Below are 23893 nucleotides of genomic sequence, written 5' to 3' on the forward strand. Positions count from 1 at the left end.
CATGCTGTGCCTGGGTCTGGACACCAGGGGGCGCTCTGGGTGCATTCGTCAGGGTGGAGGGGGTTTCTGGGGATGAGAGCTGGGACCAGCCACCTAGCACTGCCTCCTGCCCTCTGTTCAGGGCTCCGAGCTGGGGACTCCCCACCGATCCCCCGCCCCCCGCCCCCGTCGATGCCTCTGCCCACCTCCAGGCCACCCTGAAGCAGAGGAACGTGATCTAGAGCCCAGTGAGAGGTCAGAGCTGGGGGTGCCATTGGCATGCAGGGCCCCTCCCTCTCTCCGAGTAAGAAGAGGGGAAGGACAGACTGGGGGTCGCTCTGCTTCAGCTGTGGGGCCACAGCAAGCAGCCACGAGGACAGCCTGCATCGTGGCCTGGTCCCCTCTGCTCCTCACCCTCCTGGCTCACTGCACGGGTGACTGGGGACAGGGACAGGGGAGGGGGCCTGGGAACAGCCCTGGGCCCTGCTTCCTCCTGTGTCTGCACCCCAGAATCAGCATCTCTGTCTCTCCTGCTTCCAGGATCCTGGGCCCAGGCTGTGCTGACTCAGCCGCCCTCTGAGTCTGGGTCCCTGGGCCAGAGGGTCACCCTCTCCTGCACTGGGAGCAGCAGCAACATCGGGGGTGGTAATAGTGTGAACTGGTCCCAGCCGCTCCCAGGAAAGGTCCCCAGATCCGTATTCACTTATGCCAATCTCATGGCTATTGCTGCCCCGGATCAGTTCTCTGGCTTCAAGTCTGGCAGCTCAGGCACCCTGACCATCACTGGGCTCCAGGCTGAGGATGACGCTGAGTATTACTGCACAGCCGGGGGTGACAGCCTCGATGGCCCCACAGTGCCCCAGGCCAGGGGGCAAGTGAGACCAAAACCTGCTGTCCCCCAGCCAGGGGGCTCCCTGGGCAGAGCCATCCTCTGCATCATCAGCTGCTGCCTTTGTCTGTTTGCCCACAGGCAGCCTGAGCCCAACAGCTGCCAGAACATGTCCTCGTCACTATCTGTCCCCAAACCTCTCCTCTGTGGCAGCACACGGTCTCATTTCCTCAAGTTGAGCACAAATCCCTGGATGCTAGGGACAGGCTGCCCTGGAGACAGAGCTCATGGCGGGTCAGAGCAGGACCCAGGACACAGAGTCCAGCTGTGCCTGAGTCAAGACACATCAGAGTGTCCAGTCCGTGTCCTGGTGCCCACAGCACCTCCTCTCTATGCGAGTAGTGGACCCTCGGGGTCCCTGCTGGGTTCCCTGCAGGAAGGTCTGGGGTTTGGGCTCCGTGGCCATCAGTGGGCGCAGCTGAGAGGCTGGCTGCTCCTCCTGCCTTGCCCATGAAAGCCTCTCAGGCTCACCCCAAACCTCAGTCCTGGAGCGGAAACCGAGCCCTGGACCCCTGCTCCTCTGTGGAGGTAGCCGCCCAGGGCCTCCTGCTCAGGCTCCCACAGGAGCTGCTGCTGCTGCCCTCCTGGCTCCAGGTCATCTGGGGCCCTGGCTGGGGTGGGGCGCCTCCCCTCCCCTCTGTCCTCCAAGTCCCTCCAGCTGCCCCTTCCTGTCCACCTGTGTTAGGGATAAACAGGGAGGGTCTTTTCTTCTTCTTTTCTTCTTTTTGAGCACCCGCGCCCTTGTGCAGAAGTAAAGGGCCTAGTCGCGATCTCCCCGTGTTCATGTGTCTCACTTTCTGACACTGACGATCCGAGCCAGAGTCATTTTAATTTTCCAGCGCTGGGCACGAATCAGAGAACAGCTGGCGCCTTTACCGTAGGGGTGTGGAAAAGGGAATAGGGAGCTTGGCAAGAGCGAAGCCATCTTGCTGCCACTGTCCATCTTGGTGAACTTAAACTGACCCATACGAGGGCTCTGAGCAAAACAAAGTCGTTAGCACTTGAGAAACTCCGGGCCCCAGTTGTTCTCGAGATATTCAAAAAAGGATAGCTAGGTTGTACTTGAGGTGAATCATTCATTAAAGGAACAACATAAGACATTCTGTACAGCTATACATATTTCTGTATCCTGCATGTAACTAAAGCCTAACGGAGCATGTTAGCTACATAAGCAAGCACTATAAATGTCTCTCCCCTTTCCGCTTGGGGTCCATGATTGGAAAGTGATTCCCCACGGGCCGCCGGCGTAATAAAGCTGTTCTCCACCTTCCTCGTGTGTCCTCTGAGGTGATTTCTGGGACTTCTACAACATTTACCACATATGTTCCACAAATCCCCTTAAGTTCTTGAATACAGTCATGGTGTTTCCTCAAAAGGAAAAACAAACAAACAAACAAAAACGAAAAACAAGAACAAAACCAAGAAAGCAAAACCTGTGTTCTAGGCTTTTAGGGTCCCCAGTCAGGAGTAGAGGCCATGCTGGGCCATTTCAGTTCCTTCAATTGTCAAAACGTGCAAGGGTCCACCCTCTGAGGCTCAGCCCAAGGCCCGTGATTAATGCCATTTGCCCCAACGTGGATGTGGACGGGACGGAACTAGAGATGATCTTATTAAATGAAGTAAGTCAACAAGACACGGGCAAATCCCATATGATATCATTTATATGTGGAATCGAATATAAGGCACACGGGAACCGAACTGCGAAACACAATCAGACCCCCAGACAGAAAGAAGAGACGTGTGGTTGCCAAGGGGGTAGAGGGGTAGGGGAGGGATGGTCTGGGGGGAGCTGATGCAAACTGCTGTACTTAGAACAGATAAGCAACGGGTCCTACTGCTTAGCATGGGGAGCTAGATTCAATTATCTTGGGACAAACTGAGGCAGAATATTACGTAGTCAGTGTAGGAACAGGGGCTCCGATATATTCTTTCATAGGGCTATTGACTAACACTTGTGGCTTAAAGGCTCCGGGAAGTAACATCCCCACAGGCCTTGTTTACTGTAGGAAATGCGAATCTCTAGCCCACTCCTCAACTGATAGAAAAGGAACGAGAGGAATGGTGACTCAATCTAAGGAAAGAAAAGGGCACAAAACCCATAAAACTTCCAGGAAATTTCCAACCCTAAAAGCCCTATTGCACAAGGACTGATACAGGTAATTGAGCAAGGCCAGTGGGAGAAAACCACATCTTTCTGGACCCCACGTTGGTACCCTCCCCACCTTTAAAAGATAAAAAGCCCTACAGGACAATAGGGAGCGGGGGCTCTTCTCCCTGCTCCTTGCAGCCCTGGGAGCCATTTGCTTTCCTTTAAGAAGGACTTTGCTTGCTAGCTGCCTGTGTATTCTCAGAGGTCATTCTTCGACTGCCATGAACGAGAACCCGGATTCCAGCATCAAAAGCATAATGGAAACGAACATAAAAAAGAATGTATATATATATGTATAACTATCACTTAGCTGAATGGCACGAATAGGCACAATATTGTAAATCAACTACACTTCAATAAAAATAGTAAACAAATAAAAGAACAATAAGGAAACTATATATATATATATATACACACACACACAACACAGAGGGTATATATGTAGCCTAAACTTTTTCTTTTTCTTCTTTTTTTCTTTTTTTCTCTTTGTGCCTTTTCTAGGGCCGCTCCCAGGGCATGTGGTGGTTCCCAGGCTAGGGGTCTAATCGGAGCTGTAGCCACCGGCCTACGCCAGAGCCACAGCAACACAGGATCCGAGCCGCATCTGCAACCTACACCACAGCTCAAGGCAACGCCGGATCCTTAACCCAATGAGCAAGGCCAGGGATCGAACCCTCAACCTCATGATTCCTAGTCAGATTCGTTAACCACTGAGCCACGATGGGAACTCCCTTAAACTTTTTCTGATTTCTGCTTTTCCCTACACTATCAGCAATATATTGGTATAATTAGAATAAGATTTAGTGGGAATATTTTCTTTCGCATGAGTGGAGGCTCGCAAACAAAAGAAAAGAGTCTCGTGAATTTAGTAAACAGTTAATTGACCAGCAAATCTAATATGAACACAAAATCCTAATTTTAGGAGTTCGTCATGTGACTCATCATGTAAACATCCCGACATAGTGTCCATGAGGATGCAGTTTCGATTCCTGGCCATGTTCCGTGGGTTAAGGGTCTGGTGTTGCCAGAAGCTGCAGTGTAGGTTGCACAGTCAGCTCCAATTTGGTGTTGCCATGGCTGTGGCTAGGGTGAACGGAGATGGGCATTTTGGAAATAAGGTTGGTTTCCACAGAGACGAGAGTCCCAGTGCGACAGCAGCCCAGTCCCCAGGGTGCACCGAGAAAGGCCCTGTGACCCCGCTTTCCTGGGAGGAGCATGAGCCAGGACTGCTGTCCAAGGGACCCCTCTGCATGGGGGCTGGGGACATGCCAGGGGCTGGAGGAGGGGGCCCGTGGGCAGCAGGGGGTGCCCACAGAGTCCTGAGAGTGGGTGCTGGGCCAGACAGCTGGGAGCCCCCAGGGTGCAGGGGACTGGGCACACTGTCCTCACTGAGGTGGACCCTCCTCCCTGAGGCCTGGTCACCCGGGAGCTCCTGGCCAGGCTCCCTCACCCCCGTGGCTCAGATCTGGGTTCCCCCCGCCCTGTCCCCTGTGGACTCTTGGCCTAGCCTGGGTCAGGGAGGGGCTGGTAGAAGGCGGGGAATCAGAATGAGCCCCAAGGAGGAGCAGGGCTCCTGGGAGAGTCTGCCCAGAGGACGAGCCCAGCCTGTGGGCAGGGGCCCCAGTGTAACCTGTGCAGTTAGGGGTGGGAATGTGAGCATCAGCCCATTACCCACGCGACCGGCTGTGTCTGTTCTTAGGAGGCTTTGTTATTTGTGGTGTTATATTTATAATTTTCATTTACTTAATATCAACTAAAACCTGTATATTAGAATAAATGACTTTTGGTACCAGTGCCAGTAATTCATCTAGTATTTGAATTTGTTAAAATTTATGTAGACTCTTTGGAAAAATATTCAATGATAGTGGCTTGTAATATTCCATGTATGAATTTTATTTACCAGGTGTATTATAAGACTTTCAAGGAACTAGGATATCTTATTTTATTTTATTGTTATATTTTTTGGTTTTTGAAAGCTGCATCTATGATCCATTGAAGTTCCCAGGCTAGGGTTCGAATTGGAGCTGTAGCTGCCGACCACAGCCACAGCCAAAGCAATACAGTATCCGAGCCACGTCTGTGACTTGAACCACAGGTCATGGCATTGAAAGTTTGTTTTTTTTTTTTTTTTTTTGGCTTTTTGGCTTTTTGTCTTTTTTTCCTAGGGCCAGCATTGCCAGATTTTTAACACACCGAGTGAGGCCAAATTGAATCCATGCCCTCATGGATACTAGTCAGGTTCACTACTGCTGAGGCACGATGGGACCTCCTGAACTAGGATATTTTAAATTTCTTTCAATGTTTTGTAGAAAAGCAAACCAAAAAAAACACAAGCAAGAATACGAGACCATGTGATCACTGAAGCATTATTAGATATTTCAGTGAAAACATACACAATACAAGTTTCTGTGGAATAATACAATAAACATTTTTCTATTTTTCATAAGAAATCTGACTGTTCACTGTTTACAACAGATTCAATGTTATATCTACCTAGAAAATTATGCATTTTATCTCTTTTTTCTAGAGGTTATCTATAAGATTTATTTTTCTTTTCTCACAGGTTCCCCTAGGGGGCGCTGTGGAACTGCCTCCTGGGCCTCTGCAGGGCTCCCCAGGGAGGACCCTTGCCCCCAAGAACTGAGCCTGAGGGTGGGGCCTGTGCTCCCTGGTGGGCATTCAGGAGCAGGTCCTCTCTGGCTGCCAGAGTTCCCCGAGCAGAGACCTGCCTGCTGTCAGCAGGTGCTTCTTCCCAGGGGCTCACAAAAGCGAGGCCTCCCTCAAGACCTCAGGTCTGGGCTGGGAGCTGAGCCCCAGCACCAGGGACCAGGGAGCCCGGGGAGGTCCCTGGCTGGACCCCCACTGGCATGGGAAGCCCCTCCCCTGGCAGAGGCTGGGCAAGCAAAGGAGGCCTGGGCAGCCCAGCCCCTATGTGGGCACCAGGGGCTGGGAGCACTATGGCCCGGACTCCTCTGCTGATCGTGCGCCTCTGTCACTGCACAGGTAGGGACAGGCCTGGGGGCCCAGGGGTCAGTGCCCAGCCTGCGTCAGCCCTTGGGGCTCAGAGTCTTGGCATCTTTGCTGCAGCTCCTGCCCCGTGTCCCCCTTGTGTCTGTGTCTGCAGGGTCCCTCTCCCAGGCTGTGCTGACGCAGCCGCCCTCCCTCTCTGCCTCTCCTGGACCATCAGCCAGGCTCCCCTGCACCCTGAGCAGTGGCTCCAGTGTTGGCAGCTACCACATATCCTGGTACCAGCGGAAGCCTGGGCGCCCTCCCTGGTACCTCCTGAGGTTCCACTTTGCCTCTAGTAAGGACCAGGGCTCGGGGGTCCCCAGCTGCTTCTCTGGGGACAAAGATGCCTCGGCCCATGCGGGGCTTCTGCTCATCTCTGGGCTGCAGCCCGAGGACAAAGCTGACTGTGACTGTCTCAACTGGCAAAGCAGTGCTTCTCACTGTGACACAGGCAGATGGGGACATGAGAGAAGAATCTCAGCCTGTCAGAGTCTTAGTATTGAAACTTTAATGATTTAAAATGATTCACATGTGTATTAATTTGACTTCAATTACCTACACGTCAGAATGAGTCTGCCTAGTAAAAGGCATCAAATTTTTCAGAAGGCTCAGATAAATATAAACAAAAATTAACCAAATAAAAAATAAAAGATCATATAAAAAAATAAATAGGTTATAAATGTAAATCTATTATGAAATATACCAATGTCTGTGATATATAGTATAAATATATTAAGAGATAAAAGTATGAATAAAACATACAAAAAAATAAAACAGATAATAATAAAAATAAATTTAAAAATTTATAAAAGTATCCCTGCCTGTGACCATCGCCAGCTCAGCTTTGGCGTCTGCTGGCACTTGGGCTGTTGGTTCCAAACAGTGTCACATGCTCTCCTCCTGGGCCACCTTTATGGGGTCCATGAACACGTCTCCTCTCCTGACTGGTCTCCCACGGCAGACAGAATCCCTCTGTGCCCAGGTACAAACCAGCCCGCGCGGGTCCTGGCTATGATGACAAGGAAGCCGAGGTCCAGCCTCTGTGCCCTGGGAGACCCGGGGGCCTCTGCCACCCCCTGTATGTCCCTCTCTTGGTCCAGGCTTCGTGCTCCCGCCCTGGACCCTGACACCTCCAGGATGCTGGGTGTCTCCCTTTCTCTTCAGCTTCAACTCTGAGCAGCTCCTCCTGTCCAGCTGAGTCATTAACGGCCTCATGTCCAAGGCTCATGGAGGCCCCGCCATGCACGCACTTTCTCCATGTTCACCCCATGGCCTTTCCCACGTTTCCCTCTCTAGTCCTTTGTTTGGGGTGATGTTCCATAGACTGTGAGGTACTTTGAACTCCACCTTTTAAATCCAAACCCCACAAACTTCATGGAATTCTTCAGAAATGAACTTGCATGATGCCAGTGCGGATGGAGAGAGAGGAAGTGGGTGTTTCTTAGGCCAGAAATGGAGAAAGAACCTTTAACAATATGAAGGGTCCATTTAGTGTGATATTCTTTCGGTGTCAATCTCTGTATTGAAAAAATTGCAAAACTAGCCCAAGTCAGAGCCCAAAGGAAAGAATCCGCATAAAAGAGTGAATGCTAACCCCTGAAGCCATGAAGGAATGGACAGGTTTTCTCGTGACAGCGTCATATTCTCAAGGCAAACTCAGACATAAGAGTGAAGATGTGGAGTTCCCATTGGCTCAGCAGAAATGACTCTGACGAGTAACCATGAGGATGCAGGATCAACCTCCAGCCTCGCTCAGTGGGTTAAGGATCCGGCATTGCCGTGGGCTTGGTGTAGGTCGCAGACGTGGCTCGGATCTGGCATTGCTGTGGCTGTGGTGTAGGCCAGCAGCTGCAACTCTGATTCGACCCCTGGCCTGGGAACTTTCGTATGCCACGGGTGGGGCCCTAAAAAGACCTAAATAAATAAACAGTGAAGACAGGTAGAGTGAAGACGTGATGAACCTAACAGGAGGCCCTTAAAAGATGGCAACCACTGGTGGGTGGGGGGATGCACTGAGGGTTTGGGATGAAATGCTATAAAATTTGGTTGTGGTAATCATTGCATAACTATAAATGTTAATAAAACTGATTGAGTAATAAACACAACACAAAACAGGGCAACCACACAAAACATCCTGGAAGCTTCTGCAGGGAGAAGCAGTACTTGCTGGGACAGCACTGGGGACTCTGGATACCTTCCAGCTTTAAACGTGGCTCAAGGTGGTTACATTCCTGTATTGATCCCAGGAGCAAAGCAGAAACCAATTCACACATCAGGGAATCCTGAACTATCAGGTACCCAGCTTTCCGTTTAGCTGGTAGAGGTCATGAGGGACCTGGGAAAGGAATGTTTCAGCCCACACTGCCCTGAGGGGCCTCATTCTACTGCCCTGGGAGGTGACATCAGAAAGATCCACTGGCAATGCCACAAAGCCCTTCCAGGAGGCTGGGGCTGTGAGGTGGGTCTGAGCCCAGCAGGAGGCTCTGGGGGACTGTCTTGAGAGCTCAGGGTCCTGGGCCAGGCAGTCTGAGGACACACTCCACTGGCTCCGGCTTAGTGAGCAGCTGTGTCCTCACTCACGTGTGACTGTCCTGCCCCTGGGCCCCCAGGAGCCCCACAAGCCCTCAGCTCTGAGGAACACACGTGCCTCTGACATCCTCCTCCGCTGTCACCCAGTCACTGCCCAGCCCTGCTCTTCAGGCAACGTCAGGGGGACAATCACACAGCAGAGGTGAATGTCCTTGAGGATGGTGACCTGCAGGCTACCTGGACAGAGGATGAGGGACCCTGGGGAGGGACTGTCTGTCTCCACACCAACCCTTGGGCCTCACAAGCAGGCTCTGAGCTCCCCCGCAAGACCTAGATTCCTCCTTCACCTCCTCACTCACTGAACACCCGGGTGTCCTGTGGGGAGGTGACAGGGTGTGGGTCTGGGGGTATCAGCACTGTCCTTCCTTTCTAACACCGTCGAACCCTCCTTCCAGGGGCAAGGATCGCATGTTCACGGCTCGGCCATTGTAATGTGTAGGTTTTTCCTTAAAAATACTTAATATATAGGGTAATATGTATAGATTGTAAATTCAGTTTGTCATTCAAGAAAATGAAACTATACAAAAATTCTTGTTCCTCCATAAGAAATGCTTCTTAGACAGAGGAGGCTGTCATCCAGACCTGCCATGCACTTGACTTGCTAGCCCCCCAGCCCCACTTCCCCCACCTTCTGTGACAGTGGCCAGCACTGAATCAGGGAACCCCCTGTCCCCTTTGCCAAGATGGGGTTTGGGGATGTCCCAGGGGACCCAGTGCTGAGGGGGAGGGAGGCTGAGCTCCCACTGAGAAGCCCAGCAGGCCCTTCACTGAGGAAGCAGGAAACAGCCCAGGGATGGGGGAGGGTGGCATGAGCTCCATTCCTGGGCCAGGAGGAAGGGAAAGCCTGGCTGCTCCTTCTGCCCTCAGGCTCCAGGGAAGGGACTGAGGACTGAGGTCACAGGAGGGAGTGCAGCACGTTGGGAGAAGGATGTCACCCCCTATCCTCAGTGTCTCATCCCTGTGCTGTCCTTGGTCTGTGGGACATCCCTGCATCTGCCCCCTTCAAGACATCCCCCAGGGGACATCAGGTGACACTGGGAAGGGACTGGCAGGAAGCTGATTTGCATGAAGGCCCTGCCCCCACTCATGGCTCTGGGAGGCATCAAAAGGCCCGAGGGCCCCACCATCCAGCCCAGGAGGCTGAGGAGGCCGCGTCCCAGGAGTGTCCCCACCATGGCCTGGACGGTGCTTCTGATCGGGCTCCTCGCTGTCGGCTCAGGTCAGGGGCCGGGGCTCTGTATCCTTGAGGGGCACCTGCCGGCTGCTCTCAGGACCTTGACACCATGGCAATCCCTGTCTCTCTCCTGTCATTTTAGGGGTGGATTCTCAGACTGTGATCCAGGAGCCGGCGATGTCAGTGTCTCCTGGAGGGACCGTCACACTCACCTGTGCCTTTAGCTCTGGGTCAGTCACTACTAGTAACTACCCCAGCTGGTTCCAGCAGACACCAGGCCAGCCTCCCCGACAGCTGATCTACAGCACAAACAACCGCCCGACTGGGGTCCCCAGTCGCTTCTCTGGAGCCATCTCTGGGAACAAAGCCGCCCTCACCATCACGGGGGCCCAGGCTGAGGACGAGGCCGACTACTTCTGTGCTCTGTATAAAAGTAGTGCTAATGCCACAGTGATGTAAACCCATGGGGAAGTGGGACCCAAACCTCCTCATGTGCTCAGAGGGCTCAGACCTTAGAGGCAGGAGAGGCAGAGGGAGGGTGGGGACGCTCAGCACCACCAGGGCAAGGGAGGCTCCGGCCCCATCTCCTGTCCAGGGGTTCATGGCCAAGGGCCTCCTCCAGTCCCCTCGGCGGTGTGGCCACCTCTCCAAGGGGACCCCTCTCTGCCTGTCATGCTGCGGAGGGGGCACAGCTCCCAATTTCATCAACCAACACTGAGCCTCAGAGACCCCTCCACTACCAGCAAGACTCTTCCTATTCAAACAGCACAAACACATATGTCCTCACCATTCATTGGACGGTGCAGGTACATTCATATTCTTGTAGCATCGGAACGGAAGCACTAGCGGGAGCTTGCTGGAAACACAATTTCTCAAGCTACTGGGTCAGAACCGTGGTTTGGCGTGTGTGAATCTCAGGTCAACAAATGCCCCCCAACAATGTAAGAACACCCAAGTTCCAGAGGTGTAACCTCCACCCCTATTGCTATGATATCACCCTGAGAATTGCCCTGTGAAGTTCAGCCCAAGCACATTAACATTCAGGACACAATCACTCCCACGGGAACTCAGAACTTCAGAATCCTCAGGAACAAATTCAACATCTAAAGACACGGGGGTTCCTCAGGCTCGATTTCCTACTATGATTAGAACTTGGGAGGAATCAAGATTAGAACCTCTGCTCTCTAGAGACATACCTGAGCTACTAGAGATATGTTACTATTTAGAATTGGCTCTGGAACCCTGGTAGCACCATGTGCAGACTCACCTGGGGCCACGACCCGAGGGCAGGGCTGGGGCTGTGTCACCTGGTGGCTGTTCCCTGAGGCCTCCAGCACAGGCTAGGACTGTGAGGAGAAGCAGAAGTATGAAATTTGGGGTTGTTTCCTTTCCTCTCTGTAGAAAACGATACAAGAAATCTATCATGGTGAGGTCATTCAAAATGTGAGGGAAAAGCAGTATTTGCACAGATAGGGTGGGATTACACTCACATGTGTGTAATTGCATATCTGTATTTAGATATTCGATATACATCCATATGTGTGTGCTTATATCCATATAATTGGGTTGTATCAAGAAGCGATCATTAGGTCAAGGTCACCCACTGGGGTCTGAAACCCAGGGTCTCCCTCAACAGACACTTGGGAGGCTGTGCCTCCAGGGCGGAGAGGAAAGGTTGTGTGGCAGCCATGGCTGTCCCACCAGGGACACAACAGTTCCCGGGAGTGCAATGCATGCTGGGAGACACGCAACTCAGGGGGGATGCGCCCAGTGGATGCAGATCAGTCATCAGGACTTCTGGGGACAAATGGAGCCTATGGTCACCCCAGGGTCACCAGAGCCAGGTAAAACACAGAGGAATGAGGAAACTAAATTTACGTCTTATCTATCATGGGCCCATTCTAGATCAGGTTGCACAATACAAGAATTTGGATTTGGACAGCTTCTATTTTTGTTATTTTTATTTTATTTGCTTTTACGGTCCCCACCCTTGGCCTATGGAGGTTCCCAGGCTACGGATCGAATCGGAGCTATAGCATCCAGCCTATGCCACAGCCACAGCCACAGCCACAGCAACACAGGAACAAAGCTGAGTCTCCCACCTTCACCGCAGTTCATGGCAACACCAGATCCTTAATCTACTGGGCTAGGCCGGAGATCAAACCTGCATCCTCATGGATATCAGTCAGATTCGATACCACTGAGCCATGACAGGAACTCCAGAATCGGTTGAGTTTAATCCCATGTGTGCTCTTACAGATATTTAAGGACTTTATCACTGTAGTTTCAGACCTTCTCAAAAAACACAAAACCAGAATCTGATCTCTTGGTTGGTGGATTTCATCAAACATTTAAGTTGGAAAGAGTAATGATGTGACGCAAGCTTTCAAAGAAAATAAGAAAAAGCAATAACCAGTATGTTTATGAGGCCAAGTTTTCCATATGCTATAAACAAAATACTTAAAAAAACCCTAAAAGCCAATATTTTTCATGAACATACACACACACACACACACACACATAGAGCTTGAGGAATTTGCACATTGAAGCTAACAATAGAGCAAAAATCATCCATCTAGAAATCCTAGGGTAATTTAACATTTGACAAGCCATCAATGTAAATCTCACTTGAAAAGGAAAAAATATATGTGATCATCTCCATAGATGAAAATATTGAGCCGCTCAACACTCTTGGTTTATTAAAAAGTAAGAAGAAGAAAAAGGAAATGTCTCAGTAAACTCCCAACACAATGGGATTTTCTCAACCTGATCAGGCGCACCTTTGGAAAGCCTATCTGGAAAAATCACACGAAAGGTTATTGACAATGTTTGCCCCAAGATCAGGGACCTGGTCTGGTCCAGAGTAGATCCCAACATCCGGAATGGGTTTTTGAGATGACACAGCACTGGGGTAAGAGAGGCAGAGGTTTATTCAACATTTCTCCTCCCTGAGCAGGTGGTCTAGTTTCCTGTCTCAGACCACTTCACTCTGTGCTGTTCTCCCTGAAAACCTGTAACCCCTTAGGACAAGCCGGAGAAAACATCAGGGCAACCCAAATCAGGGGACGTTCTTCAAAACACTGCACCAGTGTTGCCCAAAGTCCTCACAGATGGGAGTCCTGTCATGGCTCCCTGCTGAGTAGCCCGACTAGCAGCCATGAGGCCACAGGTTTGATTCCCGGCCTCACTCCAGCATTGCCGTGAGCTGCCCTTTCTCAACGATGTGAACAACAAGGTAACTGAAAAATGGTCACAGACTGGAGGAGTCCAAAGAGTCCTGAATTTCCCCTCAGAGGTGACTTCAAGACAGGGCCTTCCCAGGAGGCAACCTCTGAACATCACCATCCAGGGCCCCCATCCCAGGAACAACAATGGACCTTCAGGGGGAGGGAACTCGTTTGCATGACTGGTTCCTCCTCTGCGGGGCCAGTGGACACAGGAGACCTCAGAAAATGTCGTGGACATTCTCATTCAGGAGCTCCTGCTGTGGGGCAAGGGGATCGCTGGCATCTTGGGAGAGCTGGGACGCAGGTTCAATCCCCCTCCCTGCACGGTGGGTTTAGGATCCTGCATGGCTGCCCCTGTGGCTTAGGTCACAACCTCTGGCTGGGATGTGACCCCTGGCCTGGGAAGTCCAAATATGGAGGTGTAACCAAACAAAGATAGAAGAAAACAAAAGGAATTCTCATTCAGACTACCTGATCTTGTGATTTCCTGTGAAGCGGTTTCACGAAAACTCTCTACTTTTTCTACAGTAATTACTATTTGACTTTTTTTTGGTCTTTTTAGTTTAGTTTAGTTTAGTTTAGTTTGCTTTTTAGGGCCACACTCGCAGCATATGGAGATTCCCAGGCTAGGGGTTGCATCGGAGCTGCAGGTGCCAGCCTACACCACAGCCACAGCAACACAAGCCCCAAGCCGTGTCTACCACCTACACCACAGTTCACGGCAACGCAGGATGGAAGCCAAAACCTCACGCTTCCTAGTCGGATTCATTTCCACTGTGCCACAGTGGGAACTCCTTTTTTTGTCTTTTTAGAGCCCCGCCCCGGGCATGTGCACGTTCCCAGGCTAGGGGTCGGATCGCAGCTGTAGCTGCTGGCCTCTGCCACAGCCACGGCAACACCACATCCAAGCCGAGCCTGCCACCTCCACAGCAGCTCACAGCAACGCCAGATCCTCAACCCACTGACCAAGGCCAGGGATCCAACCTGCGTCCTCATGGATACTCATCGGAGTCGTTTCCACTGAGCCACAATGGGAACTCCTGTTTCACGTTTTATCTTTGATAGGATCACTTTCGACAAAGTGTTCTTCTCTAGGAAAGTATAGGTTTCATCTAGTTTCTTAATATTTCTTTTCCCATAATGCACTGGCATTCTAACACATGGACTCTCAGAGGAATAACTGCAGTCAGATTGTTCCCTTCCACCCAAACAACTCCCCCAAGTTCAGTTACGGGCAGGCTGCATATAATTCCACAGGTTTTCTACTCTTGCAAAATGACTAGACATCTAGCCTAGATGTACCGTCTAGACATATAAAAATGTCTTATTTATTTTGGTAAATGGCTATTTTTTTTTTTTTTTGTCTATGACTAGATCGAATCCTCACCACAGCAGTGACAATGCCAGATCCTTAACCTGCTGAACCACCAGGGAACTCCGTGGGACCATTGATTTTTTTTTATCATGGTTTTTTTTAATTACTCAATGAATTTATTACATTTATAGTGGTACAATGATCATCACACTCCAATTCTATAGGCTTTCCATCCCACAACTCCAGCACATCCCCCCAACACCCATACTTCTCCACTGGAAACCAGAAGTTTTTCAAAGTCTGTGAGTCAGTATCTGTTCTGCAAAGAAGTTCATTCTGTCCTTTTTTCAGATTCCGCATGACGGTGAAAGCATTTGATGTTGGTGTCTCATTGTACGGCTGACTTCACTTAGCGTGATCATTTCTAGGTCCATGCATGTTGCTAAAAATGCCAGTATTTCGTTCCTTTCAATGGCTGAGTAATAGTCCATTGTGTATATGTACCACTTGTTCTTGATCCACTCCTCTGTCGATGGACATTTGGGTTGTTTCCATGTCATGGCTATTGAAAATAGTGCTGCACTGAACAAGGGACCAGTGATTTTTAAGGTTCGATCTTTAGGTCATTCTTTGATAAGGTTTGTCTTTTTTTTTTTTTTTTTTTGGCTATTTCAGTGCTGCACCCTCGGCATTTGGAAATTCCCAGGCTAGGGGTCGAATCAGAGCTGCAGCTGCCGGCCGGAGCCATGGCCATAGCAACGCGGGATCCGAGGCGCATCTGCCACCTACACCACAGCTCACGGCAACAACGGAACCTTAACACACTGGGTGAGGCCAGCGATCGAACCCACATCCTTGTGATTCCTAGCCGGGTTTGTTAACTACTGAGCCACAGAGAGAACTCCCTGTTTGTTTGTTTGTTTGGGATTGAAGTTATCTTGTATCCAAAAAAAGCATGATGTAGAGTGGACTTTTTTTTCCAAGCAAATAATGTAAATATGTCTCATTTTAAACAGCCCCAATGGCAATCATTCTTGGGTATAAACAGTATTTACCTCAAATGCTCTGCTTGGGATGCTTGATCCTAACAACCGCCACATGACAGGCTCCCTTGAGAACAGACGCTGGCAAAAGCCGATCAGACTTTAAGCAAAATGTTGTGAAGAAGGTCCCTAGGCCTGGCTGCCTGCAGACTGGGCCCTGTGCCTGGAGAACAGCTTCCTGGGAGTGAGTCACGTTATTACAAAATCTAGGAGTTCTGGCGGTGGCCCAGCAGAGATGAACCTGACTAGCATCCATGAGGACGCGGGTTTGATCCCCGGCCTTGCTCAGCAGGTTAAGGATCTGGTGTTGCCCCACTTGTGGCACAGGTCACAGATGGAGAACAGATTCAGGGGGAGGCTGAAAACAAACAAACCTACATGTGCGACAGCATTGTACCAAGAAGGGAGAAATAGTGAAATACCACAGAGATTCCTCAGCAGGACCTTCCAGGAACACCCACAGCCTCACGTCTCTACAGAGAAGAGCCCCTTCTCCTCAGAGCTGAGGGCCACACGGAAGGGGGCTCTGGCCTCCCGGGAGGAGCCACATAGAGGAAGGGACCCAGTGTCCTGCACAGAAGGGGACCTGAGGGAATGGGGTTGTCACTACTCTGACTTAATCCTGAGCTCAGAGGAATTTGTGCCCAGGCACAACTCAATCCTGACCCCTGAGCAGCTAAGGGCACCCTGGACACACTCACACAGAGGGCCCTGAGGGAACGGGGGACACAGAACGGGTGCCTGGCCTGGCCCTAAAGCAAGGGACAGTGCTCAGAGCAGGGGGCAGGAGCTGTCCCTGAGGGGCTCTTGGCAGCAGGTCACATGCCGTGTCTGGGCCTGGACACCAGGGGGCGATCGGGGTCTGATCACCTGGGTCTCAGGGGGATGAGAGCTGGGACCAGCCAACAGGAACTGCCTGGTGCCCTTTGTTCAGGGATCCCATCTGGGAGCTCCCCCTCTCTGGGCCCACCTGGCCATGCCCCTGCCCACCCCCAGGCCACCCTCAGGCAGAGGGACCTGACCCAGGGCCCACTGAGGGGTCAGAGAGCCCAGGGAATGGGGGTGGGGGTGTCGTGTCATTTGCATGAAGGGCTCTGCCCTCCCTCAGAGTATGAAGAGGGGCAGGACAGACTGGGGGTTGCTCTGCTTCAGCTGTGAGGCCACAGAAGGCAGCCCTCGGGGACAGTCTGCACCATGGCCTGGTCCCCTCTGCTCCTCACACTCCTAGCACATAGGACCCGATCTATGAAACAGAACCAGATCCACAGACAGAAAGAGACTTGTGGTTGCCAAGGGGGTGTGGGGTGTGGGAGGGATGTCCTGGGGGTCTGGGGGGAGCCGATGCAAACTGTTCTACATAGAACAGATAAACGACATGTCCTACTGCATAGCGCGGTGAGCTATATTCAATTATCTTGAGACAAACTATAATGGGAAGGAACATAAAAAAATATAAATATATGTGTAACTGTAGCACTTTGCTGTATGGCACAAATTAGCAAAATATTGTAACTCAACTACACCAATAAAAATAATAAATTTAAACAAATAAAATAACAGTAAAGAAGATATAGCCGAAACTCATTTCCTGATTTTGCTTTTCCCCTACACTATCATCAATATATTTGTATAATTGGAATATGACTTAGTGGGAATATTTTCTTTCACATGGGTTTGTTTCCTCTGAAACAAAGGAAATAGTCATGTGAACTTTAAGAAACAACTAATGTACCAGGAAACCTAATATGGATACAAAATCATAATTTCAGAAGTTCCCGATATGCCTCATCGGGGAAAGATCATCACATAGTGTCCATGAGGATGCAGGTTCGATCCCTGTCCTTGTTCTGTGGGTTAAGGGTCTGGTGTTGCCAGAAGCTGCAGTGTAGGTTGCACAGTCAGCTCCAATTTGGTGTTGCCATGGCTGTGGCTAGGGTGAATGGAGATGGGCATTTTGGAAATAAGGTTGGTTTCCACAGAGACGAGAGTCCCAGTGTGACAGCAGCCCAGTCCCCAGGGTGCACCGAGAAAGGCCCTGTGACCCCGCTTTCCTGGGAGGAGCATGAGCCAGGACTGCTGTCCAAGGGACCCCTCTGCATGGGGGCTGGGGACATGCCAGGGGCTGGAGGAGGGGGCCCGTGGGCGGCAGGGGGTGCCCACAGAGTCCTGAGAGTGGGTGCTGGGCCAGACAGCTGGGAGCCCCCAGGGTGCAGGGGGCTGGGCACACTGTCCTCACTGAGGTGGACCCTCCTCCCTGAGGCCTGGTCACCACCCGGGAGCTCCTGGCCAGGCTCCCTCACCCCCGTGGCTCAGATCTGGGTTCCCCCCGCCCTGTCCCCTGTGGACTCTTGGCCTAGCCTGGGTCAGGGAGGGGCTGGTAGAAGGCGGGGAATCAGAATGAGCCCCAAGGAGGAGCAGGGCTCCTGGGAGAGTCTGCCCAGAGGACGAGCCCAGCCTGTGGGCAGGGGCCCCCGTGTAACCTGTGCAGTTAGGGGTGGGAATGTGAGCATTAGCCCATTACCCACGCGACCGGCTGTGTCTGTTCTTAGGAGGCTTTGTTATTTGTGGTGCTAAATTTATAATTTTCATTTACTTAATAGCACTAAAACCTGTATATTAGAATAAATGACTTTTGGTACCAGTGCCAGTAATTCATCTAGTATTGGAATATGTTAAAATTTTGTTTAGAGTATTTTTATAGATATTCAATGATAGTGGCTTATAATATTCCATAAAGGAATTTTATTCACCAGGTTCATTGTAAGACCTTAAAGTGCTTTTTCAAAGAACTAGGACTTTTTATTTGCATCAGTTTTTCATTTTTTAAGGGCCACATCTATCCGACATGGAAGTTCCCTGGCTAGGGGTCGAATTGGAGCTGCAGCTGCCCGCCACAGACACTGCAACACGGGATCCAAGCCACATCTGGGAGATCTACACCACAGCTCATGGCATCGCCAGATGTTGAACCCACGGAGCAAGGCCAGGAATAGAACCCGTGTCCTCATGGATACTAGGCGGGTACGTTACTGCAGAGCCACACTGGGGACTCCAGAACTAGGATATTTTTAAACTCTTTCAATGTTTTATAAAAACAGAAAACCACAAGCAAGACTATGGGGCCATGTGTTCTTTGAGGTATTATTACATGCTGCAGTGAAAATGTATATAACACATCTTTCTATGGAGGAATTCCATAATAAAATTTTCTTTTTTTTTTGTAAGAAATCAAACTGTTCACATATTTTCTATAATGGAGCCAATGCTGCAACTTGTTAGAAAACTAAGCATTTTATCTCTATTTTTCTAGAAGTTCTTAGATTGGTTCCTTTTTCATTTTCCACAAGTTCCCCTAGGAGGTGCTGTGGACCTGCCTCCTGGGCCCCTGCACAGCTGCCCAGGGAGGACCCTTCCCTCCCAGGAGCTGGGCCTGGGGGCGAGGCCTGTGCTCCCTGGTGGGTCCTCTCTGGCTGGCAGAGTCCCCTGAGCAGGGACCTGCCTGCTGTCAGCAGGTGCTTCCTCCCAGGGGCTCCCAATGGGAAGGGTCCCGTGCAGCCCCCGAGGCCGGGCTGGGAGCTGAGCCCCAGCTCCAGGGACCAGGGAGACCGGGGAGGTCCCTGGCTGGACCCCCACTGGCATGGGTAGCCCTTCCCTGGCAGAGGCTGGGCGAGAAAAAGAGACATGGGCAGCCCAGCCCCTCTGTGGGCACCAGAGGCTGGGAGCACCATGGCCTGGACTCCTCTGCTGATCGTGCGCCTCTGTCACTGCACAGGTAGGGACAGGCCTGGGGGCCCAGGGGTCAGTGCCCAGCCTGTGTCAGCCCCTGGAGCTCAGAGTCTTGGTGTCTTTGCTGCAGCTCCTGCCCCATGTCCCCCTGTGTGAGTGTCTGCAGGGTCCCTCTCCCACGCCGCCCTCCCTCTCTGCCTCTCCTGGAGCATCACCCAGGCTCCCCTGCACCCTGTGGGTAGTAAAGTCATATCTTGGTTCCACCAGAGCCAAGAAGCCCACCCACGTTTCTCCTGAGTTTCTATTCAGACTCCAAAAAGCATCAGGGCTTTGGGCTCCCCAGCTGCTTCTCTGAGGACAAAGATGCCTTGGCAACTGTGGGGCTTCTGGTCATCTCTGGGCTGCAGCCCGAGGATGAGGCTGACTATGACTGTCTCAACTGGCAAAGCAGTGCTTTTCACAATGACACAGGCCGATGGAGACGTGGGAAAAAACATTACCTTGTCAGAGTCTTAGTATTGAAACTTTTAATAATTTCAAATAACTGACATGTGTATAAATTTTACATCACTTACCTACAGGTCAGAATGAGTCTGCCTGATAAGGGCCATTCAATTTTCTGAAGTCTCAGATAAATATAAACAAAAATAAATCAAATAAAAAATAAAAGACCATATAAATAAAATAAAATGACTAGATTATACATGTAAATCTATTATATATTATATCAATGTCTGTGATATATAATATAAATATACTAAGAGATAAAAATATGAATGAAACACACAAGAATATAAGATAGATAATAATAAATCAAATAATTTATAAAAATATCCCTACCTGTGACCATCACCAGCTCGGCTTTGGCCTCTGCTGGCACTTGTGTGTGCTATTGGTTCCAGACAGTGTCACATGCTCTCCTCCGGGCCACCTTTATAGGGTCCGTGAACACGTCTCCTTTCCTGACTGGTCTCCCACGGCAGACAGAATCCCTCTGTGCCCAGGTATAAACAAGCCCGCGCGGGTCCTGGCTACGATGACAAGGAAGCCGAGGTCCAGCCTCTGTGCCCTGGGAGACCCGGGGGCCTCTGCCACCCCCTGTATGTCCCTCTCTTGGTCCAGGCTTCGTGCTCCCACCCTGGACCCTGACACCTCCAGGATGCTGGGTGTCTCCCTTTCTCTTCAGCTTCAACTCTGAGCAGCTCCTCCTGTCCAGCTGAGTCATTAACGGCCTCATGTCCAAGGCTCATGGAGGCCCCGCCACGCCCTCACTTTCTCCACATTCACCCCATGGCCTTTCCCATATTCCCCTCTCTGGTCCTTTGTTTGGGCCCTTCTGTTCCATAAAATATGAGTTATTTTGAACTGGGTTTCTTTTTAATGCTTTTTATTTTTTCCATCATAGTTGGTGTACAGTGTTCTGTCACTGTACAGCAAAGTGACCAGGTCACACACACACACACATATATACACATACATTCCTTTTGTCACATTATCCTCCATCCTGTTCCATCATAAGTGACTAGATTTAGTTCCCTGTGCCACACAGCAAGATCTCATTGCTTATCCAGACCAAATGCAATAGTTTGCATCTATTAACAACAGCGAACTGGGTCTTTTAAATCCAACTTTCAGGGCTCCCATCTGGGTTCAGGGGAAAAGAATCTGACTTGCATCCATGAGGTAGCAGGTTGGATCCCTGGCCTCACTCAGTCGGTTAAGGATCTGGCGTTGCTGTGAGCTGTGATGTCGGTCACAGATGCGTCTCAGATCCAGCGTGGCTGTGGCTGTGGCGTAGGCCAGCGGCTACAGCTCTGATTCAACCCCCAGCCTGGGAACATCCAGCCATATGCCACTGGAGAGGGGGCCAAATCCTGACCCAATCAAATTCATGGAAATCTTCAGAAATGCACTGCTTGAGGCCAGGGTGGATCAGGAGAGAGAAAACGGGGGTTTAGGCCAGAATTGGAGAAAGAAATGTGAAAAGTTTAAAAATGTGAAAGTTCCACGTATTGTTTAGGTGTCCATCTTTGTATGGAAAAACTTGCAAAACTAGCCAAAACGAGTCCAAAGAAAGGAATCAGCAGCAGCATAACATTCAGGAGCGAGTGAGAACCACCAAAGCCATCAAGGATGGGAGAGGTTTTCTCGCAACAGCGTCCTATCCTCAAGGCAAAGTCAGACATGAGAGTGAGGACTCCATGAACCTCACAGGCAGCCCTTCAACCACAGCAACCATACAAACCAACCTGGAAGCTTCTCCAGGGAGAAGCAGTACTTGCTGGGACAGCACTGGGGCCTCTGGATACCTTTCAGCTTTAAACGTGGCTCAAGGTGGTTACATTCTGGTATTGACCCCAGGAGCAAAGGGGAAGCCAATTCACACATCAGGGAATCCTGAACTATCACGTACCCAGCCTTCCGTTTAGCTGGTAGAGGTCATGAGGGACCTGGGAAAGGAATGTTTCAGCCACACTGCCCTGAGGGGCCCCATTCTACTGCCTTGGGCGATGACATCAGAAAGATCCACTGGCAGTGCCACAAAGCCCTTCCAGGAGGCTGGGGCTGTGAGGTGGGTCTGAGCCCAGCAGGGGGCGCTGGGGGACTGTCTTGAGAGCTGAGGGTCCTGGGCCAGGCACCCTGGGGACATACTCCATTGGCTCTGGGCTTAGTGAGCAGCTGTGTCCTCACTCAAGTGTGACTGTCCTGCCCCTGGGCCCCCGGGAGCCCCACAAGCCCTCAGCTCTGAGGAACACACGTGCCTCTGACATCTTCCTCCGCTGTCACCCAGTCACTGCCCAGCCCTGCTCTTCAGGCAACGTCAGGGGGACAATCACACAGCAGAGGTGAATGTCCTTGAGGATGGTGACCTGCATGCTACCTGGACAGAGGATGAGGGACCCTGGGAGGGACTGTCTGTCTCCACACCAACCCTTGGGCCTCACAAGCAGGCTCTGAGCTCCCCTGCAGGACCTGGATTCCTCCTTCACCTCCTCACTCACTGAACCCGGGTGTCCTGTGGGGAGGTGACAGGGTGTGGGTCTGGAGGTATCAGCACTGTCCTTCCTTTCTAACACCGTCGAACCCTCCTTCCATGGCCGAGGATACCATGTTCATGGCTCGACCATTGTAATGTATAGGTTTTTCCTTAAAAATTTTTAATATATACATTAATATAGAAAGATTGTAAATTTATTTCCTCATTCAAGAAAATCAAAATATAGAAAAACTATTGTTCCTGCATAAATAGATGCTTCTTAGACAGAGGAGGCTGTCACCCCAGGCAGGCTGTGTGCTTGACCTGTTGACCCCCCAGCCCCTCTCCCCCCACTTCCTATGACAGTGGCCAGCACTGAGTCAGGGAGCCCCCCCGTCCCCTCTTCCGCAGACATAGGCTCTGGGATGTTCCAGATGACTCAGCGCTGAGGAGGAGAGAGGCTGAGCTCCCACTGAGAAGACCAGCAGGCCCTTCACTGAGGAAGCAGGAAACAGCCCAGGGATGGGGGAGGGTGGCATGAGCTCCATTCCTGGGCCAGGAGGAGAGGACAGCCCAGCTCCTCCTTCTGCCCTCAGGCTCCAGGGCAGGGACGGAGGACTGAGCTCACAGGAGTCAGGGCAGCACGATGGGTGAAGGACGTCACCCCTACCCCTCAGTGTCTCATCCCTGTGCTGTCCTTGGTCTGTGGGATGTCCCAGCATCTGCCCCCTTCAAGACCTCCCCCAGGGGACATCAGGTGACACTGGGAAGGGACTGGCAGGAAGCTGATTTGCATGAAGGCCCTGCCCCCACTCATGGCTCTGGGAGGCATCAAAAGGCCCGAGGGCCCCACCATCCAGCCCAGGAGGCTGAGGAGGCCGCGTCCCAGGAGTGTCCCCACCATGGCCTGGACGGTGCTTCTGATCGGGCTCCTCGCTGTCGGCTCAGGTCAGGGGCCGGGGCTCTGCATCCTTGACGGGCACCTGCCGGCTGCTCTCAGGACCTTGACACCATGGCAATCCCTGTCTCTCTCCTGTCATTTTAGGGGTGGATTCTCAGACTGTGATCCAGGAGCCGGCGATGTCAGTGTCTCTTGGAGGGACCGTCACACTCACCTGTGCCTTTAGCTCTGGGTCAGTCACTACTAGTAACTACCCCAGCTGGTTCCAGCAGACACCAGGCCAGCCTCCCCGACTGCTGATCTACAGAACAAACAGCCGCCCGACTGGGGTCCCCAGTCGCTTCTCTGGAGCCATCTCTGGGAACAAAGCCGCCCTCACCATCACGGGGGCCCAGGCTAAGGACGAGGCCGACTACTTCTGTACTCTGTATAAAAGTAGTGCTAATGCCACAGTGATGTAAACCCATGGGGAAGTGGGACCCAAACCTCCTCATGTGCTCAGAGGGCCAGCCCCTAGAGGCAGGAGAGGCAGAGGGAGGGTGGGGACGCTCAGCACCACCAGGGCGAGGGAGGATCTGGCCCCATCTCCTGTCCAGGGGTTCATGGCCAAGGGCCTCCTCCAGTCCCCTCGGGGGTGTGGCCACCTCTCCAAGGGGACCCCTCTCTGCCTGTCATACTGGGGAGGGGGCACAGCTCCCAATTTCATTAACCAACACTGAGCCTCAGAGACCCCTCCACTACCAGCAAGACTCTTTCTATTCAAACAGCACAAACACATATGCCCTCACCATTCATTGGACGGTGCAGGTGCAGGTACATTCGTATTAATTTAGCATCGGAACAGAAGCACTAGTGGGAGCTTGCTGGAAACCCAATTTCTCAAGCTACTGGGTCAGAACCTTGGTTTGGCGTGTG

At 51.5% G+C, this 23893-nt stretch overlaps 1 protein-coding gene and 2 gene segments (V, D, J or C); all 3 read left to right on the forward strand.

Moving 5' to 3' along the window:
* LOC102158332 overlaps positions 1-23893 on the forward strand; it is a 247703-nt gene that overhangs the window by 58946 nt on the left and 164864 nt on the right.
* LOC100152327 (immunoglobulin lambda-like polypeptide 5) overlaps positions 1-23893 on the forward strand; it is a gene marked incomplete in the record, with an annotated part of 201278 nt that overhangs the window by 18755 nt on the left and 158630 nt on the right.
* LOC102167466 lies at positions 9676-21544 on the forward strand. The segment is given in 3 exon segments: positions 9676-9834; positions 9932-10225; positions 21435-21544. Coding segments are annotated over 3 exon segments (543 nt in total).

The sequence above is a fragment of the Sus scrofa genome, chromosome 14, assembly GCF_000003025.6.
Source record: "Sus scrofa isolate TJ Tabasco breed Duroc chromosome 14, Sscrofa11.1, whole genome shotgun sequence".
In the NCBI taxonomy this organism is placed as follows: domain Eukaryota; kingdom Metazoa; phylum Chordata; class Mammalia; order Artiodactyla; family Suidae; genus Sus; species Sus scrofa.